The 20,842-nt window shown below is 36.0% G+C and overlaps 1 protein-coding gene across 1 annotated transcript; it reads left to right on the forward strand.

Moving 5' to 3' along the window:
• Positions 1-240: 240 nt before the first annotated feature.
• Positions 241-19,135, forward strand: LOC134791461 (growth factor receptor-bound protein 2). The gene is made up of 7 exons (XM_063762491.1): positions 241-547; positions 632-729; positions 1,662-1,781; positions 9,878-10,043; positions 14,163-14,273; positions 14,745-16,886; positions 17,380-19,135. The coding sequence occupies exons 1-6, from the start codon at positions 470-472 to the stop codon at positions 14,805-14,807; spliced, it is 636 nt and encodes a 211-aa protein (XP_063618561.1). The 5' UTR covers positions 241-469; the 3' UTR covers positions 14,808-16,886; positions 17,380-19,135.
• The last annotated feature ends 1,707 nt before the right edge of the window (positions 19,136-20,842 follow it).

The following is a 20,842-nucleotide window of genomic DNA, read 5'->3' on the forward strand; positions in this document are numbered from 1 at the left end:
TGTCTTTAATGTAGCACAGAGTTAAAGGCCGTAACACACTATCACACCGGACCAAGGTATATCTCTAAGAAAATCTGTAGAAAGCGATATCTCTTTCTCGCTCTTACTTATCGGTGTGTCGTACAATGACCTTGGTGCGGTGCGATAGTCTGTTATCACTATAACAATGTAATATTTGGTTCCGTATTGGTTCCGTGCTAGGCCTGCTATACTCTATAGAGAGCTTAACGTTATTTCACTGTGGTAACATTAGTTTTTGATGTGTGGCTGTGGGTGAAGATCGAACGAAAGAATAAATAATTTGTTCCAAGTATTTGTACAGTAACAAATTATTTTAAATAAGTTTATAAGATAATTCATACATTATGATTACTCTACTGCCTTGACCCCAAGTACTGTGAATATAGCATAATACTTTGTGAGTTATTTTGGTAATCGGTGACATTTCAGTGAAGTGCCTAATTTGATCATGGAGGCTATAGCAAAACACGATTTCACTGCTACCGCTGATGATGAACTGAGTTTTAGGAAAAACCAGGTCCTAAAAGTAAGTTTTGAACACGATAACCTAGTTTCCGGGTTGTTATGTAAAGTACCGACGCAGATTCTATCTAGAACTTGGTTCTTTCAGATACTAAATATGGAGGAAGACATGAATTGGTACAGGGCAGAATTAGACGGCAGAGAAGGATTAATACCTAGCAACTATATTCAAATGAAAAACCACAGGTTCGTAAACAGTTCCTAAAAATCATCCACTTATATACTTACATGAATTTCACTTTTTGTATTGTTACAAAATTCCCATACAATTTCTCAGCCAACTACCTAACTGTAGGCTTGATTTAGTTTCTAGAAACATTGCTGCATAACTACATTACTTTGTATTTGTTATGTGATCAAAAGTAGATACTGATTATTAGAACATTAAACTTTTTATATGTACTAGTGATGTCAACTGGAATGGTTAAATTATTTATTAATAAACAAACACTATTTAACTTCTAGCCGCCCAGATACCTAAACAAAGACCTTCCATTCCATTGTATATTAAATGTTTTCATTCAGAGAAATCAAAATTTATGATTTGGTGTTTTGTTTTGAGGGTGGCTATCAACCATGATGAACTTTTTTTTAAATTGTATATGTGGAAAACCAACAGCTTTAGACATTTATATAAACTACAATAGAATAACAGAGCCAATTATAGGTTCTCACTTATCTAAAATTATCAACTATATTCCTTGAAATTCAATGTAAGCCAATAATATAACACAACAGTATATTATTGGTCTTATAGTCAATATTTTCATACTCTGATAATATAATTCATTTTCCTCATTTACATAGGACATTTCTGGAAATGCTTATATAGTTGAAATTATTCAGATAAAAACATTCTACAAAATCAATAATTTGATACTTCAATTTTACTACTAAGTCAAGCTAATTGAAATTGCCAAAAAGCTTTGAAAATTATATCAGTCTTTGTAAGTTTAAAAGTATATTTATTTATTATTATTGATTGTCAGGAATCTATTTTAATATTAATGTGCTGATCTAGCAATATGTAATTTTTCATTTTTTTTTATATGAGAAAGAGAAGAAAGGTAACAGACATGTGTAAATAGCGTTATCTACATCAGTTTATTTATTTCCAGTTGGTATTATGGAAGGATCACAAGAGCAGATGCTGAGAGACTATTAGCAAATAAGCCAGAGGGTGGATTTCTTATAAGGATCAGTGAATCAAGCCCCGGAGACTTCTCCTTATCTGTCAAGTAAGTTCTTAATGTTGATATGATTGTGTATCAATCATATTGGACATATTGTTCTCATAGCAAGTTGTTACGCTTTCACCAGGGTCACATTTTTTTTATGATTAAATTAGGTATAGCTGCCATTGGTCCCTTCCTGGGTTCCCCGGATTTGTCCTAGTTTGGACTCTGTCTCTGAGCATCCGGTCAAGCTAGGCTTTGGTAAAGCTTTCTAGTAAAATCTTTGTCAGATGTATCACTAACTCACAACAAACAATTTTTTTTAAATCTTTTTTCTGGGGAAAAACCTTGATTTTATTTCAGCTTAGGTAATGGTAGCCCTAATTGCAGGGTTTACTTGGTTACTTGACTAGAAGCAATTATTATGTTTAATTGTTGTATATCTTTTTTCCTGAATATATGTAGGTATTTGGGTATAAAAATAAGTTCATTGACCTCAGGAACATTGAGTCGTAATAATTTCCAGCAGACATGAATGCAAGCCTTTTTAGTAGGAGATCCCACATATAGTCGACCTTCACCAATTTGTCTGACGGATAAAACTATGAAAATATGAAAGAAAACATGTTCCAGAACATAAATAAATAGGGTTGCCTAAAGAAATATGTTCAAGGCTATTTTTAATAATTTTTTGAAAAAAAATATTTTTTTTTTGGCAAATTTCACCGATTTGTCTGACGAACGAAATAAGTTTCAATGGAAAGTATACAACTTGTACAACATAAATCAACTAGGTTGCCTATCTTTTTCCGGTCACTATTATGTGGTTGCCGTGTTTAAAGAGGTGATTTTATATCGATAATTGCACTCATCTGTCTGACGCTTGAATTATACATCAAAATGATGGTAATTTTATTGCGAATACAATGGTATAGGGTTGCCTGCGAAAATCCGGTCACAAATAAGGGTTGCCAGGCTTTTAATTAAAATAAGAGGGGAAGACTTTTAAGGATTACTCATAAACGGCTTAACTGATCAAATTTGTTTTAAATTTATTTAATTGAGTTTTTTAAGCACTATTTTTTTGATTTTTTTCATATTTTTTGGACAGATGGTTCAAAAGTTAGAAGGAAAAACCTTTTTTTTTTCTTTCTAAACGATTATTTCCGAAATGATTCACTTTATCAAGAAATGAAGTTCAAAGACCCCTATTTGTTTTGGAAGGCCTATCCAACGACACCCCACACTATAAGGTTGTCACACAAAAAAAAATTGTCACACACATTTTGTTTCTTTCAAAGCGATTATTTCCGAAAATATTCACTTTATCAAAAAATGTTCTTCTAAAACCCCTATTCATTTTGAAAGACCTTCCCACACCATAGGGTTGACACGAAAAACAAAATCCTCACGTACATTTTGTTTCTTTCGAGGCGATTATTTCCTAAAATATTCACTTTATCAATTTTTTTTTTAAAAACCCTATTTATTTTAAAACTCATATCAAATGACATCTTACAACATAGGTATCAAACGAAAAAAAATGTATGTGACCATTTTTATCGCTTCTACCCTATAATGTGACATGTCGTTGGATAGGTCTTTTGAAATTAATACGGTTTTTTGGAAAACATTTTTTGATAACGTGAATATTTTAGGAAATAATTGACTCGAAAGAAACAAAATGTACGTGAGGATTTTTTTTTCGTGTCAACCCTATGATGTGGGATGTTGTTGGAAAGGTCTTTTAAAATGAATAGGGGTTTTAGAAGAACATTTTTTGACAAAGTGAATATTTTCCGAAATAATCGCTTTGAAAGAAACAAAATGTGTGTGAAATTCTTTTTTATCGTTTCAACCTTATAGTGTGGGGTGTCGTTGGATAGGTCTTTCAAAATAAATAGGGGTCATGAAACAACATTTTTTGATAAAGTGAATATTTTAGGAAATAATCGCCTCGAAAGAAACAAAATGTACGTAAAGATTTTGTTTTTCGTGTCAACCCTATGGTGTGGGATGTTGTTGGAAAGGTCTTTCAAAATAAATAGGGGTTTTAGAAGAACATTTTTTGATAAAGTGAATATTTTCGGAAATAATCGCTCTGAAAGAAACAAAATGTGTGTGAAATTTTTTTTTGTGTGACAACCTTATAGTGTGGGGTGTCGTTGGATAGGCCTTTCAAAACAAATACGGGTCTTTGAACAACATTTCTTGATAAAGTGAATCATTTCGGAAATAATTGTTTAGAAAGAAAAAACAAAGGTTTTTCCTTCTAACTTTTGAACCATCTGTCCAAAAAATATGAAAAAAATCAAGAAAATAGTGCTTAAAAAACTCAATCAAATAAAATTAAAACAAACTTGATCTGTTAAGCCGTTTATGAGTTATCGCTAAAAGTCTTCTCTTCTTATTTTAATTAAAAGCCTGGCAACCCTTATTTGTGACCGGATTTTTGCAGGCAACCCTATACCATTGTATTTGCAATAAAATTACCATCATTTTGATGTATAATTGAGTGCAATTATCGATATAAAATCACCTCTTTAAACACGGCAACCACATAATAGTGACCGGAAAAAGATAGGCAACCTAGTTGATTTATGTTGTACAAGTTGTATACTTTCCATTGAAACTTATTTCGTTCGTCAGACAAATCGGTGAAATTTGCCTAAAAAATTTTTTTTTCAAAAATTTATTAAAAATAGCCTTGACCATATTTCTTTAGGCAACCCTATTTATTTATGTTCTGGGACATATTTTCTTTCATATTTTCATAGTTTCATCCGTCAGACAGATTGGTGAAGGTCGACCATATATGTGGGATCTTAGACCATTTCAACCTTTTAGGTATTGTTTTATTTTACTATTATTTTAAGGAACAATGTACTTAATTGATAACAGAAACTGTTCGTAGTTCAATGAATGAATCATGTTGACATCCATACAATTTTATATCAACCTTATCAAGAAAGATTATATTAAGGACCTTTAAACAAGTTATTGAACAATGACAGAGCAGAATAATAATATGGGCTTTACCGAAGTACTCATTTTGATTATTAATTTGCTGATGAGTGTTTTTATTTAAGTATCATAAGATGATTCACTACAGGTAGACCACATATTATGATTTACCAATAACAATTTAAATTTAGCTAAATAATTACCTATATGTAATGTGTGTGTTTTGCGCTAGTTTCGGCCGAAACCGAACCTTCGGCTAAAACATGATTTTTATGCCGAAACCTACCGAAACCGTAACTTCGGTCGCTCACTACCGAAAATACAGTTGCGGCTCGACCGAAAACTTTTTTTTACCTAAACGGAACCTTCGACCGAAACATAATTTTTGTGCATAATCCGAAAACGAAACTTCGGTCGGACACTAGAGTTAGACCAAGAAAACTCTTCAGCGATTTTGATAGCCCATACACGCAGTTCAAGTGTTATTTTAAACGTCATACTTCTATGAAATTATGACACTTGCACTGTGTGGGTTGTCAAAATCGCTGCAGACTTTTCTTGGTCTAACTCTAAATATTTGTTTCTGTATATGTCATTACATTATTGACAATAAGATTCAGATTATGGGCAATCAAGTGTGTTGCTTTTGTACACAAGTACATTACAACATTTACAACAGCAAATTCCTTATCATGAATTGTGCTACGTACTAAACGGTTTCCTTGTATAATTCCCAGTGTCAAACATTTGTTAGTTCCTACTCCCCATGTTATCCTCATTGATGAATATAGGCATAGGCAGTGTTTGTATAGTGACGTACTTTCCTAGCAATAGAGGTGACAAACGTTGTGTATACTATTGGAATAAAGCTGTCAAACACTAGGTTCCTTACCTTTGGAATATGTGCCACGGCATGGACATTAGTCCATGGCCTCGGTATCCCATTCGCGGCCTGTAGGGCTACCGCCAATACCGAAAATCGTCAATTGCGGGCATTTTTCTCTGTCACTCTAATTACGCCTTCATTGGAGTAAAAGAGTAAGATCCCCGCAATTTGCGAATTTCGGTTTTCGCGGTAGCCCCTCTGCAACGTGAGTGCAGGGCTGAGGGCTTATCGTGAACATCAAAAATCGTAAATTGTTTTTATGCTTCTCTACTAGTGTCGTTCTTGAGTATTCGACCGATCCCTCACTTCTTAGATACATGGCACACCAAGAATAAGCGGGCATCTCGCTCGTTTCTTCCCAGAACGTGCAGAATGTGGAATGAGTTGCCTCCTGAGGTATTTCCATTGCGCTACGACATGGGATTCTTCAAGAAGCGGGTATTTAGGGTCGGCAACGCTTAAGGGCTCCTATGATGTAGCTTATGTCCATGGGCGACGATGACTGCTTCCCATCAGGCGGCTCGTCTGCTCGTTTGCTGACTATTACATAAAAAAAATAGAGAGGCAGATAACTAGATTTTGATTTTCGACGTATACGGTAGGCTCACTGAAAAAAATACAACGAGAATTTTGTCCTATAAATCCTATAATACGCTTACTGAAAAACTATTTTCTTGACCAGAGGAAAACGCAAAATTTAATAGGTACTATAGTTCGTTTTTTTTAGCATTAGAAATAAGGTAAACAATCTTATTGCGTCTTTTAATTGAAAAACACATTTTAAAAATAAGTTACGGCAAATATGTAACAATGATGAATCTAATACAATCATTTATATTCTTCTGCTTTCATAAGTAATAGTTATTGATTTTTAAAAAGCGTTTTTCAATTATTAGACATGTCAAGATCGCTTACCTTATTTCAAGTTCTTTCTAATGCTAAAAAAACGAACTATAGTGACGGGAGTTAAAACTCGCATATCATTCGCATTTGTTTTCGGCTCAGGCATCATAGAAGGTATATATCATAAGCACGAGATAAAGGCCGACAACTCGTATGTGACGTTTGTAGCTGCAGGCGCCCATAGGCTAAGGTAATCGTTTACCATCAGGCAGGCCATGTGCTTTTTTGCCACACCGACGTGCTATACAACGTGACTTTAGCCTCTTAACAAAGGAGAAAACCCGAACGAGAATAAAAATTGTAATTTGAACGTTTTTGAATCCTTATTACCATCGGCGTTTCTATTTTAAGATAGCTAAGCAGTTCCTGTCTTAACAAAATAATAAGACTAATTACTTCGTTTTACCTACTGATAATACCTTCCTACACTCCTTTTTTGTTTAGTCTGTGCTTGTTATAATTCTGTTAATATCTATAGGTGAAGTTATTTATGAAATCTAGGATTGTACCGGAAAACACGGTAAACATTTTCTGCCTCTGTTTGACTTGGCACAGAAAAAAAGCACGCTGTTCGAGTGAGTCATACTTTGGATGTTAAGCAATAGTAGCTGCTGCGGCAGCTTTATATTTTATTTTTCGATATCTCTCGCTCGGCCTCTGTATTAGTCATGAATTATTGCTCGAATGGTTCTATCGCTATTTTTATTATAATATTTTGTCTTCGGTATATTGAGAAACTTTAGAAAGTACGCATCTAGATAAACTTTACGTGTAGCCGTAAAATCGTATAATTAAAAAGGATCATACATATATGTAATATAATTTTAGCTTAGCCATATGCAGAGCGTAGGTGATTAAGAAAAAAACTTGAACAACATTACTCTTTGTTCGTATGGTTAAGTAATATCTATACGTAAGCTTTAGAAATGCTTATAAATATACCTTACCTACATAATCGCTTTGATACAGAAATTGATATCGAATTCTAAGAGAGACATCCAAGCTTCCTTTGTTATTATTTGAGCTATAGGTATAATATCTACTTAACGATATTTAATGTCCGTGGCCGGCCTACTTTTCATTAAATCCTATGCCGCTTTTCGCGACATTCTCAATCAAATTTCTTATCTTTTTCCGTCGTTTCACTTAAACCAGTTCGTCGAAAATCGTGAGTCAGCCTAAGTAAGGAGATCGTACGAAACTCGTTTACTACACGTTCCTAATATAGATAGGGCCTATGTCAGAATTAGTCATTGACTTATTGATCGTGTTTGCAGCTCATTAGCACTTTGACGAGTAATTCTGGTGATAATTGATCGAAGCTATGATGTTTAATTACTACCATATTAACACATAAGTACCTAACGCTCTGTATTAGTATGGTTGTGTCCCATATTAGAAAGTTGAGTGTACCTGCAGTACTTGCCCCCAAAAAGGGCATTCGCGTAAGTGCGTAAGATAATAATATCAAGTATTGCATAAAATGATTTTTATAACGCACGAGACTAAATAATTAACAATGACAGCCATGACATGATACATCAAAGACTTGACGAACAATTTAGAGCAAAATTATTCTCCGCTTTCCAAGGCCATAATAGAACGAATAAAAGGTGGGACTGCGAATCCGAATAGGCACTTCTGTGTCGCCTCTATGTTTTCTTGAGGTTGCTGAAATCCATTACAACCAAGTTTATGGGCCCTCTATCAAACTGGCGATTTGCTAACGAGTTGAAAGCGAGGCGAGCGCGCAACGAGTTCGCAAATCGCCAGTGTGATAGGGCGTGATGACAATCTTATACAAATACAATATTTATTAAAATAACTAGTTCGTTCTATTTATCTTACTCAATTAACAGACAAAGAAGGAAAGCCCACATTTATTAAAAACGAAACTTTTTCATAAATCTAAGTAATACGTGAAATTACTGTTTTGCGCATCTCTCATAAACCTCAATTGACTGCAACGGAAAAAACAATTTGTTTACTGTTTGCACACACTGGATTAAAGTACGAGTGATAATTATTAGCGCACTGGTTTCAAACGTGACTCATGGTCCTTGGAATGTGATTTATTTTTTATAACCGTTTATTTACTTTGATTAGCAGTCATAGTCATAGCGTAACTGCTTTCAGCGAAGTTTGTGGTTTAACATCAAACTCGTATTATGAGTTGCTCGGCAGTAGCAATTATACTTTTTATAGGTATGAGTGAAGGAAATTCGTCTCATTTATTCAGGAAAAAAAGTACTGAGTTAAATATAAACAACTTCCTGAAATTGGTAATCGCTACGATGAACTATATTTTATTGTTATCCTTTCCTGTCAGTCAGGATACAGTTTTTTAACTATTGATGAGATTGCTGATGGAGGACGGAGAATAGTTTAGTATAATATGATAATTATTTCATTACTTAGACGCATTTGAGGTGACCGCATTGTGTCATATGTAATTAAATCGATATTTATCCGTCCATTTTTCCTGTAATGATTGGTTACTCTGTTACATTTAACTTATCGGTGAAACGTGTGACACGGGTGACAAACGATTCCACATTTTATGACTACCATTACCTTGGTAGATAGAGTGCTCTTATGGCATAATGGGTACATTGCTAGATATACTAGCTAGACAATATATGTAAATATATGTTACAATATGAACTTTGGTTCCTGATAGCCGTTAAAGAATGTTTTAAATGATGTACCTAATGGGTTGCAAGTGTTCGGTTTATTCCTTTGGTACTGCAAACGTAAAATAGAATTGCATTTAGTTTCACTAGACTTATATCGACCGGGATATGGACCGTGATTACCTTTTGTATTATTTTCGAGCTCCAGATATTTCGGCGCAGTTACATGCTTCTTGTTCACGCTGAAGGTAGCGGGTGGGTGTCAAAGTTGTGTAGACCGCGCTGGGTCTACCCTCATTCGTGCGCGTCGGCTGCGTTCGCTTTCAACGTTACCACCGGTCGCGTTCACACTTGTTGGTCTATCCGAGCACACTACACTCACAGTGTCACTACGCGGATTTGATTTGGATATCACTGGTTTTTTACACAAACAAATCACAGGATTCCACACATTTGACAGTTTAAACCCATCTTCACGATTGAAATTTATGTATTTGTGAATATCAACGGCTTCTCTTACCAATCTTGGTATATCGTGGCGTTCTGTCGAAATGACCCAAGTCCCAAGACCCAATACTATGCAACTCGATCTAGTAATTTGTAGGTACCCGACTGCTGAGCAGTAGCTGACCTGCGGGCGTCATTGTTCTTGACCGCAGCAATGTGTTCTTTAATTCTGCAGGCAATAGTGCGTTTGGTCGAATAGGACCTAACCTAGAACCCCTCACTACTTTAATACGATTAACTTTTGCATGTTTGTTGGTTTTCAACAGATGTCCGGACGGCGTCCAACACTTCAAAGTACTGCGCGATGCGTCGAGCAAATTCTTCCTCTGGGTGGTGAAGTTCAACTCCCTCAACGAGCTGGTGGACTACCATCGCACGGCGTCCGTCAGCCGCCTCCAGGACGTCAAGCTCAAAGATGTCGTGCCAGAAGAGGTAAGAATATCATCATATAACGTAGTTTAATAAATCAATAAATAATTGGGACACTCTTTCAGATCGATCTAACCCCAATCTAAGCACAGCTTGAAATATCGGTACTAGGCGGTGAAAAATGTATGTCTTCTGTCCTGTTTGTTGTTGAGGTCTTTGACAGAAGCCTTGTCCAGTACTGGACAGCTGTACTGACGAACGGCTGTATGATGATGAAAATCTAACTATACTAGGTAGGGTACAGTCACCGGCAATAATATGTTACTCTTAGAACGCTGCAAAAATATGTGACACGCTCTACTGTAATAGGAAAATCAGATGAGGTATAGAAAATAATTTACAACGTCAAGGCACTTCGGAATCAATCCCCAACCGACGTTATTCTACAAACTAGTTCCAGAAAGTCGTTTCAATCAATATCAGTTTGTCCATGTTAAAGGCGCGCCGATGTCAGAGTAAATAGTGCGGCGTTGACCCTGATAAAGTAACGAAAATAACCCGGTCAGGACTCATTCCAGTAGCCACCGAGCGTACTGCTTCAACCACACTTGATCTCCAAAAATTGTTGGTCACTTCTCGGCCTACTTACTGTGGAGATTTCGGTTCTCGTAAGCCGGAATCCTTAAATATATGGTTGAATTTACCATTAGGCAGAGTAGGCCCCAGGGGCCTGCGCGTGCTGAAAAGAAATTGTAAACATAAAAAAACTGATGGGCATGGAAATAAAAGGGTCCATAGAATTCATTTACTATGCTACTCTGCATGCCAGAAAGATGGCCGTAGGCCGTTTGCCACCGTCGACAGCGTCGTGGTGTAAAAAAATATTATAACCTGTAAAATAATTATAACGTTTACCTGTTATACATGTCAAGTCAATACCGTCAACGGGATGAATATGGATGGTGGGGTAAATAGGGATAAAAATAGGGAATGGCATTACCCAGGTAATTTCTTAAAAACTACCCTCTCAAATTGTATCAAGCGAGTGAAAATAATAGTAGATTTTGCATGGTACAATTTGTGTGGGTAGTTTTTAAGAAATGATTTGGTAAATATCATTTACGGGTTTTATTCCTAATTTCCTATTCACCCCAGTTGACGGTATATGTTGTTTTGCTCGAGGCGTGACGCTCGGTAAGGACAGTAGGCAACGGGAATATTGTTCCAGTTTTATGATGCTATTCTATAATCTCTGGTTGCAAATAGCAGTCTGACACGAGAACACATGGGCCTCCGGTTTTGTTATTTATTTATTTTACGGGGAATGTTTGTATACTTAGTCTAATCAAAAACAAATGTTTTGACATTAATGCCTATGTTGTAAGCACAGAAACATATTTAACTCTTAATTCGGCAACGTTCAAAATGTTGATCCTCTGTATGTTTTTTTCTTAACCAGAATCATTGATGCTATTGAGCGCCAATGAGGTTTGAACTAACGACCAGTGTTTTCTGTTGATTTAAGGGTTAAAGAAACCAAGATTCTAATGACACCTATTTGATAACTGTAAAAACAGGACGTAGAGTCTACGAAACTTGTTCTTTAGTACACTAAGAAGAGCGTTTTGGTTATTTGATCATCAATTTATCAACTTATTCCTTGACAGACGTTTATGAGTAATGGCTTTAGATATGTTGGTTTCGCAGGGACGAGGAATAAATGTTACCCAGTTTAAATTCATTACAATTAGTCACTGACTAGGTTAAAAATATACCTACAGTAACAGTTTAAAATAATCTATTCGATGACTAATCCAAATGTACATTAGATTTATTATAGAAGTTTTCGTAATGAACAGCATAGAAATAGGTTGGTATACACGACTCATGATCTGTGGGGAACTGTAACTAGAGAGTGAGAGACCCACAACTCAAAATGAAGATAGTAGACCTTGTCGACGACGGCAGGATAACTTGGACCCCTTGTTCTCCTTTGGGGCATATGTTCAAAGTATCCCTAGACATTTTGGCAGTAGGGTACTATAACAATTGGACTTATTGAAGTTATTGACAGTTGGACATTGTTTCACTTGGATATTACCAAAGACTTGATTTGAGCTTACCGTGGGACTTAGTCAATTTTTGTAAAAATGTCCTATAATATTTATTTATTTATTGTGACACTTGCATACATCTGTCCCTAAACAAAGTGTCCTAGCCAAGGACAAATTAACACAGGAAAACAGAAATTCTATGTCCTTGACTAAACAACGATACTTGGGCACAAAATTTTTCTTACACGCTGTAAATGATTGCCATACAATTGGCACAAAAAGGAGAACTTTACGCGTCTAGGGTTAATATGGATTAATATCGGATGAAATTTTATTACGAAGAAAGTTTCCAAAAACTTCCTGTTACAACATAAGAACATGCCTTGTTTATAATTTACCTCCAATACCTGCTGAACTTGATTCATGAGCGAAAATTAATTGGAATGCCGATACGTTGGATACGCGAGAATGTTTTACGAATTTAAATAAAAATGTAGGCCGACTTACATTAATAATTCATGAAAGTACCTGAGAAAGTGTTTTTGGCTAATTTACTATGATAGTTCTGCTAATTAAGTACACAATGAGTTAATAAAGGTTCAGCCGCGGTGGAGCTTAAAGGTAAACGTCTACAGCATCAGCATTGGATGATTTAACCGGGTCGCATAATATACAAAATTACAGATACACTTACTACAAGTGGGCAAAAATGCGCTGCGGCATATTGTTGATTTTTCGCAATTGTTTTCAGACATTGGGAAAATAATTCGATTTTTTTGTCAAAAGGAAATCTTATATTATATTTTGTATAATTCATGTGGGAGGATAATATCGTAATCATTCTTTCTTATCGTATTTTGAGGTCACACTGATTTTGTTCTTGAACATATATTTCTCACTTGGGTTTGCAAAGTGTAAAAACGTGACAAGGTGGACTCGTCACTGCATAAATGGTGCGTCAACGGATTTTTATCTTTGGTCTAATCATTATTGGTGACAACATTACCTATATGAGTAAGAAAGCTGGTGAAATTACACGCGCACATTTATAACTCCCTACTACCTAACTAAAAGTATGAGTTCGTCTGTTTAAATATCATCGTTCGTAGCTGTAAACAACGTGATCTTATCCACTCAAACTGCATACTAACAATAAATAACTATAATGATGAACTAAATGTATCACTTGGAGGATTAACAAGTTTACACAAACATTTGTGGGATTACATAATCCCACAAATATATTGAAATCAACGCCATTTTGCACAAAAGAACACAAATTACTTCTTACAAGGAACTCAATATTAATATGTAAAGATTTTGTAAATTACATCTTGTAACGTGTGTGTGTGTCCTCTTACGGTGCGATTGCTACACCGCGAGTAGTCCTTTATTGGTTAAAACCACTTGACATAATTTAATAATACAGTTAATTCAAATCCCGTACGCACTGCGTGTGCACGACGCGTGTATAATTGCCATTTTACACCATGCCATTATCTAGGTTAATTACATTCACATTTTAGCTCGAAAACCATTTAAATATATTCCTACCTTTTAGACTTTTTAGAGTAATGAAACTTTTTAGGTAAATATTAAAGCCTTTTTTTTTACTGTATTCTCGAAACTTTCGAACTAGTTTCAAACATTTAACTTGCTGACTCATTCATTTGACAAAACCTCAATTCCAAGGTTCAAATTTCCGCTCTGGGTTGGAAGCTCTATAAATCTATGCAGTACTCAAAATTAGACTTAAACTACTTAAATACAAAACACGAAAATTATCTAGGGTAAGACTTTAGTAATATTATCAACCGACCATAGATCAAAATTTGCCAAGATATGCAATTTTGATTTGTCAAATAAATACCATGGATGGCCGGCTGGAGGTTAAAGATATTTTCGTCAAATTACATAAGTAAAAGAAAATCAAAAAAAATTAGACCGAGTTAACCAACCTTCCACCGGTTCCTCTTTTCTAATTACTGGACGAACAACCGTTGACCATGTATCAGGTCTCGGGCAACTTGCGAATGGTTACATGCTAAAAAAAGGAAGATGAATGAAGCATTTTTTCTCACAGTAGAAGTTATGCCCGTAACTAATTTGCGATTTCATGTTGTTACAGACGTTGGTGCAGGCGCTATACGACTTCACCCCGCAGGAAGCCGGCGAGCTGGAGTTCCGACGCGGTGACGTCATCACCGTCACCGACCGCTCCGACCAGCACTGGTGGCAGGTATGTCGACAATGTTCACACTTTTCAGCCAACTACCAATTTATCAGTAGAACAGTAGTGTAGTAATAAAGTATTTTTTTGGTAGACTGGCAACCAATTTATCAGTAGAAAAGGCGTGAAAATCTAAATTTGTATGGGAGCTCGACCCCGCACATATATTTTTAACCCCCGACCCAAAAAGAGGGGTGTTATATGTTTGACGCCAATGTATGTCTGTCTGTCTGTGGCATCGTATCTCTCCAGCAGAGGGGCCGATTTCGATGCAGTATTTTTTACGTGAAAACGAGTTTTCTTGTGGTGGTTCTTTGTCTACTTATAAAATTGGTTTTCCAGACTATACTTACTTTTTTCATTGATTTGAGCATGTAATAGGTATATTTCCTTATGGTGTTTTCGATTGCTTTTTCCGCCGTACCCGCTGCGTCACATAACGTTTAACTAAACTTAATTAACGTTATCCTCGTGTTGCAGGGTGAGATCGCGCACCGCCGCGGCCTGTTCCCAGCCTCGTATGTGACCGCCTACCACTCATAGTGCACCCCCGGCTCGCCCATACCGTGACACCACCACCGGTAATACAATTTCTACCATGCGTTCGCTTACCGTTACTCATCATTTATATGGCAATATTTTATTGGCCGACTACTAATACGTTCTTACTGTGCTACAATAAATTTCTCCGTATCGTAAAAATTCATGGAAATATGACCATCAGAGTTTTCATCTCATAAGTGAAAGTCTAGTACAAGCCTAGTCTGTAGTACAGACATCTTTGATTGATAAGGACTGGAATGACCACTACTTGCCTAGGTATAATTGTAAACTGACAAATTACGACACGATCAATCCAGGGTTTACGAACTCGTAAGTCTCGTAACGTATTAAATTTATTAAACCGGGGTCACTCACGTAGTTTAAGTCGACGATTGCTCGTGAAGATGCTCCTCTTTATTGAGCGAAACTTGACGAGCAATCGTCGACTTTAAATACGTGAGTAACCGGGTTTAATATATTTAATACGTCCCTGTCTCACGGAAGTTTTGTTACTAAAATATAACTCGTGACGTATTTAACGGTAACCGAACGCACCTCTACGGTCCACGCGAGGGATATGCCTGGATAACTCGCGCGTGGATTGTACTCTATCGTTTATTACTTATCTTCCCGGGCGATAGTTCACTTATCGACCAGTGGGCATATAAAATATGACCATTTTGTCCAGTCCACTTACATTATATTGATAAGACCGTCCGTCTAACTCGAACGAGCATCAAAATGCTAAATAGACGGATTGTTCTTACACCAGTAAACAATTATGTCGCCTAGCTATTGTAAAATATAACTAAGAGACAGGCAAAGACAAACAAGATTTTGTACGAAAGTAATGCTAACATTATATGACATTGTTGACAATCTAAGCGCGCAAAATACCTTGTTCGGCTTTGCATGTAGTCAAAGTTAGTAAATAAGTTTGACAATATAAGTAGAAGGATCCATCAGTCAAGTCACGAGCATTATTTTGACAATATCTACCGATTATGACGACTAGATTCTGTCTGGTGTATTCTTTTACAAACCAATAAACCTTGGCCTCGGCAATGAGCCTAAAATGTCTGAAGCGTTTGACTTACAACCCGATGCTTGTTTATGGTCAATATAGTGACTTTTCAGCTATCGGGCAAAAAATCCTAGAATTCCTAGATGCGTAGGTTCTACCTACTTATGTGATCATGGTTGACAAGGACATAATCAGATTTTCAAAACTTGATAAATACATTTCAAATTACTTGCATTTACAATGTAAATTGAATTGAAACTCTGATATCCGTGCACAAGAATAATAATGTTAAAGCAGCCTTGAATAACTTAAGGGCAAATTACGTGCATGCAGCACCAATGTTGGTGGATAATAGTCTGTGGAAAGTGCTACGTTTTTTCTTGCGTTAGCAACTGCCCTTAATTCAGCACTGCTTACTAACACTAGGCAATAACTGTGACTAGGCCATTTTTGCAGGCTTTATTGTAAAACTTGGCAAAGACCACAACATATATTGGATTTTAAACTTAAAGTACTTCCATTACAGCAATTGTAATAATCCCGAATTGATTCGGCGTGTTGTGGTCTCCGCCAGGTCAGAGTCAAATATGTACCATTCATACAACTTTATTGTAAGGGGATTGCAAACCCCACTTTTCATAACTATATGACGTATCTCATCCTAATGTGACGTAACTCAGTGACGTATCTCAGCTTAAGTATTAACAAATGGTCGATATAGGTCATATAGTCTTCGAATTTGGCTCATCAATGAAACCTAATTCTAGTACGACATTTGTAAAACAAAAATCTAATATACCATCTAGTTTCATACAACATGTCACTTTTATCAGTTTGAAGTAGTTTGAACTTGTAAACTAATCTGATACCCTAAGCTACTAAACTGATTAATACACAAAGAAGAGTATTTTGTCCCTATCACATTTTACGTGACGTCTTTAAGGTTATATAACCAAATAACCGAAAGAAGTGATATTTATTGTGTGACCTTGCCATATGCAAAAGTGACTATTGGATATGTAAGGATAGATTCTCACTGGGATGTATAGTTATTTGTACAACAAGAGATCAAAGTTTGATATTTCTTCGAGTGCTTATTTTGAGTCCCGTGCAAGCGAAAGATTCTATAATAGATTCACGAGCGTAGCGAGTGAATCTAATTTAGAATCTTGAGCGTAGTAAGGGATTCAAAAGCGCACGAGATGTAAATAACTTTGATCTCGTGTAGTACACAAAATTTTTCACCCTAAGCAGTGAGAACATACCTAGAGGGACAGAGATAATAGAACCAAAGTATATCGAACTTGTATTAGACCCCGCATGTTGAAATGACATTTGACTATGAAGGTCACTTGAATGTCATTTTGTCTCACTCAGTGAGCAAAATCGCATTTTGCTCACTGAATGATTCTCATTCAGTGAGCAAATTGCGATTTTGCTCACTGAGTGAGAGAAAATGACACAGTGAGCAAAATCGCATTTTGCTCACTGTTTTTAAGAAGCAAAGTACCCTTGTTCGCGCTGCTGAGGTGAAAAATATATTCTCAGTGCAAGTGGAGTCATCTCATAGCTCGTAACGTATTGTTCTAGTGATCCATACTAAGAATAAAGGCAAGGAGTGAGTGTCGTAGCGTCGAGGTCTGTAGCGTTTGGTTTATGTAATGTTCAACATGGTGCTTCAAGTCCAACAGTCGGTCAATAAGTGGTTTTATATACACATTATTAATTGTCGTATTAATTGTTAACGTAACGCCGTATGTCCATGGAACTCGATAGAGTTCGCAACTGCCTTGTTTTGCAATATTATTATTGTAGTACGAATTGTCATCGGGAGTACAAAACTTCGTTTCGTGTCGTGTTTTTTATCTGTGTAGTGTTCTGTGTGACGAATTTATTGATTACTTTCCATATCTTAATTTTTGTGACAACTCGGAAGGACGAATACCTGTTTTTTGTCCTCAAATACGTGCCAGAATGTTATTTGTAGTGTTTTAAATGCCTGTGTTTAGTGTAAAGGTAATAGGGATCAACTCGGTAATTACTGAATTCCCCCACAATATGATTATAATGATTTGGTTTTAAAATATGTTTATGACCATTATTTATCCTTTTTACTAGTATATTGCTCATTTTAAATATTTACCATTTACATGTTAAGGAATAGAGTTTAAGTTCTTTTTACATGTTTCGATCTTATGTTTATCACGCCTATACAAAAATTATATAATCTGGTACCATAGTCAAGTAGGATATAAAATTGTAGCGTCCTCAAACAGCTTAGCTCTCCTTAGGTATAGGATCAGACTATATTTTGTGTTGTGTTACGCACAAATGGTAACGCCCGTATATTTTGTATTATCCACGAATTAGTTTTACGATATGACAATGTTTTGATAGACGGATGTACAGCGAGGATTTTATATCAATATACAAATTGTGTAACACTACGCTTTTTATCGCTTTTGATGTGTTTATTTTAAAATTTTGTTACCCATCTTAGTCTTAATAGGGATGTGAACGAAAATTTAATATCTAAATAATTCGAATTAATAATAATAAATGAAAATAAAATCTAAATAATATAGTGACATATGACTCGGCTACTGCAGTAATACGATTCGTTTAGTTTCCAGGGAGAATAATGTGGCACTGGGGGTGTCATTGTACTTACTTAGCGTTTAAACATTACATTAGTCAAGACTTTGAAATTAATAAAACTTTTGAGTGCTCGTTGATCCAATGTAGATATTTATTTTTGTTGAGATATACCCAAAATAATTATATTTATGGAAGCATACCTGGTAGACTTTTATAATGAGGCGTTCGAGCTCCATGAGCCTCCTGCTTTTATGATTTCCCCCGCATGTTTGTTGGCGGAATGCCACGCTGGTGTGACGCCGGTGAGCGGACAGGTGAGCAGACGAAGCCGTGTGCGCGAGATAGTATTTAACGCCAATTGATAAAAACGCAGAAAAGATATGGTCTCCTTATTAACTGGTGGCTTTTGCGTAACACTTGCGTATCGTGTATCGTATTCATATTTCCGCTCATCGCTCACGCGCCAGCGGCAGTGTGGCATTCGCCTTAGAAGTTCCCCTTGAGCATTTAACTGAGCGGCGTCCGCTCCGCCGAGACGTGTTAGTGACGCTGACGCTTCCCGCTGTAGTAGTAAGTGCATGACGGAAAATTAAGAAATCAGACGTGCTATAATCTATGATAATCAAATATTTAATTAATTAAGTTATAATTCTCCAATATTGTGGAAGATGTATAATATTTTTACTAATAAATTTAATATTGTAAATTCGTGTTTTTCTTTTATGTAAGTACTTATAAGGGTAAATTGACGAAACCTGGCTAAAGCAGAATGAATTACAATTATAAATTAATTTTGGATCAAGCAGAAACGTCTGCGAACGATGCTATTAAGCTTAGAAATAAATTAAAAGTGGGAAAAAAATACTGCCTTGGACGTGACTTGAACTTGCCTTTTTGTCATTTATTCTACGGGTTCTATCATAGTACGAGTAGCATCGCAGTTTTGATTGACATGCGTAGACTCCGCTATTTCAATGCATTTGAGCTAGCTTTCTAAAAATTACCTGGCAGCACCCATTATTCGAAAGTTTATTTTCGCTGAGTTCTAGGCACTTCTGCACGCTTTTCTGAAGACAGAGAGGATTATTATAACCTGCGATAGTATATTATAGTATATTGGAAGGCATAAGGGTTCAGTTTTAACTGTTACACTTGCATATAGTCCCGACTTAAAAAAAACCGGGCAAGTGCGAGTCGGACTCGCGCACGAAGGGTTCCGTACCATCAAAGAATTATATGACAAAGAACAACTGTCAATCTTCGAAAGTGTGACCAAAAATGAAATGCAAGTGTGTGCGTAATTTGTCTATGTCAGATCAAAAATAGTGATGTCATGTTACAACGTATTAATAATCTGTCGATGTTTGATTGCTTTATCGACTACTTTTTCAAATGTGTTATTTTAAACGTTAAAATTCTACGACATTATGACGTATAAATAACACTTGCACTGCGTTTGCCATCAAAATCGTTGCAGACTTATCTTAATGTAACTCTTACTGTGTTGGAAAGTGAAGTTTAAGTTTACCGCTATACATGAACAGCTTCAAAAAGGTATAACAATCGTTATTATTTGAAGTCGGTTATAAAAGCTAATATCTTAATGATGTCTTGTGAAGAAATAATTACATAGCTATTAATATACCGACAAGTTATCGATACTGTCATGTGAACATTTTGTCAAGCCCTAGCGTAAAGTAACAGATTATGTTTTTACACAAAATATTTTAAATTATAGACTAATATGATAAAATATTAGCACACAAAGGAAGAAAAACTTATAATGAACTGTATAAACCGGCTTCTTACACTTTTTACGCTGTTAATTTGACAAAATATCGTTATGAAAATTTCGCTCGGAATATCATAAATCCTCTGAAATGAGTATTTGCTTGGACTATTTGGCCCTGTGACACTGCAATCCGGCACACTACAAGACACCATCTTCACTGAATTACTTTATTTAATACTTTTCGTCCTAATCCGTGTATATTTTTCAATTTGAAAATTACCGTGATAAGCTCTTGGCCGTCCGCGGCCGTCGTCAAACTCAAAAGTGGTTACGTTTTCTCTTTGGTAATCTGACTCTTTCGCACTCATGGGATGTTCATATACGTGATGGCTTCCCTTTCGCACACTTCAGCTGTCTGTCAAGTGCAAGCGAATCCTAGGTCTATGCGTACCATAATGCAAAAAAAAAACGAAAAAAAAAGCAAAAAAAAACGGTCACCCATCCAAGTAGTGACCACTCCCGACGTTGCTTAACTTTGGTCAAAAATCACGTTTGTTGTATGGAAGCCCCATTTAAATCTTTATTTTATTCTGTTTTTAGTATTTGTTGTTATAGCGGCAACAGAAATACATCATCTGTGAAAATTTCAACTGTCTAGCTATCACGGTTCGTGAGATACAG

This window comes from Cydia splendana, chromosome 6 (assembly GCF_910591565.1).
Source record: "Cydia splendana chromosome 6, ilCydSple1.2, whole genome shotgun sequence".
NCBI classification, from domain to species: Eukaryota; Metazoa; Arthropoda; class Insecta; order Lepidoptera; family Tortricidae; genus Cydia; species Cydia splendana.

What these genes read in the sequence shown, in the direction of transcription:
- LOC134791461 (XM_063762491.1), top strand. Translation starts at nt 470, where the DNA reads ATGGAGGCTATAGCAAAACACGATTTCACTGCTACCGCTGATGATGAA. An exon ending in ATTCAAATGAAAAACCACAG is followed by an intron (nt 730 to 1,661) that starts GTTCGTAAACAG and finishes ATTTATTTCCAG; the next exon opens with TTGGTATTATGGAAGGATCA. An exon ending in CCGACCAGCACTGGTGGCAG is followed by an intron (nt 14,274 to 14,744) that starts GTATGTCGACAA and finishes CTCGTGTTGCAG; the next exon opens with GGTGAGATCGCGCACCGCCG.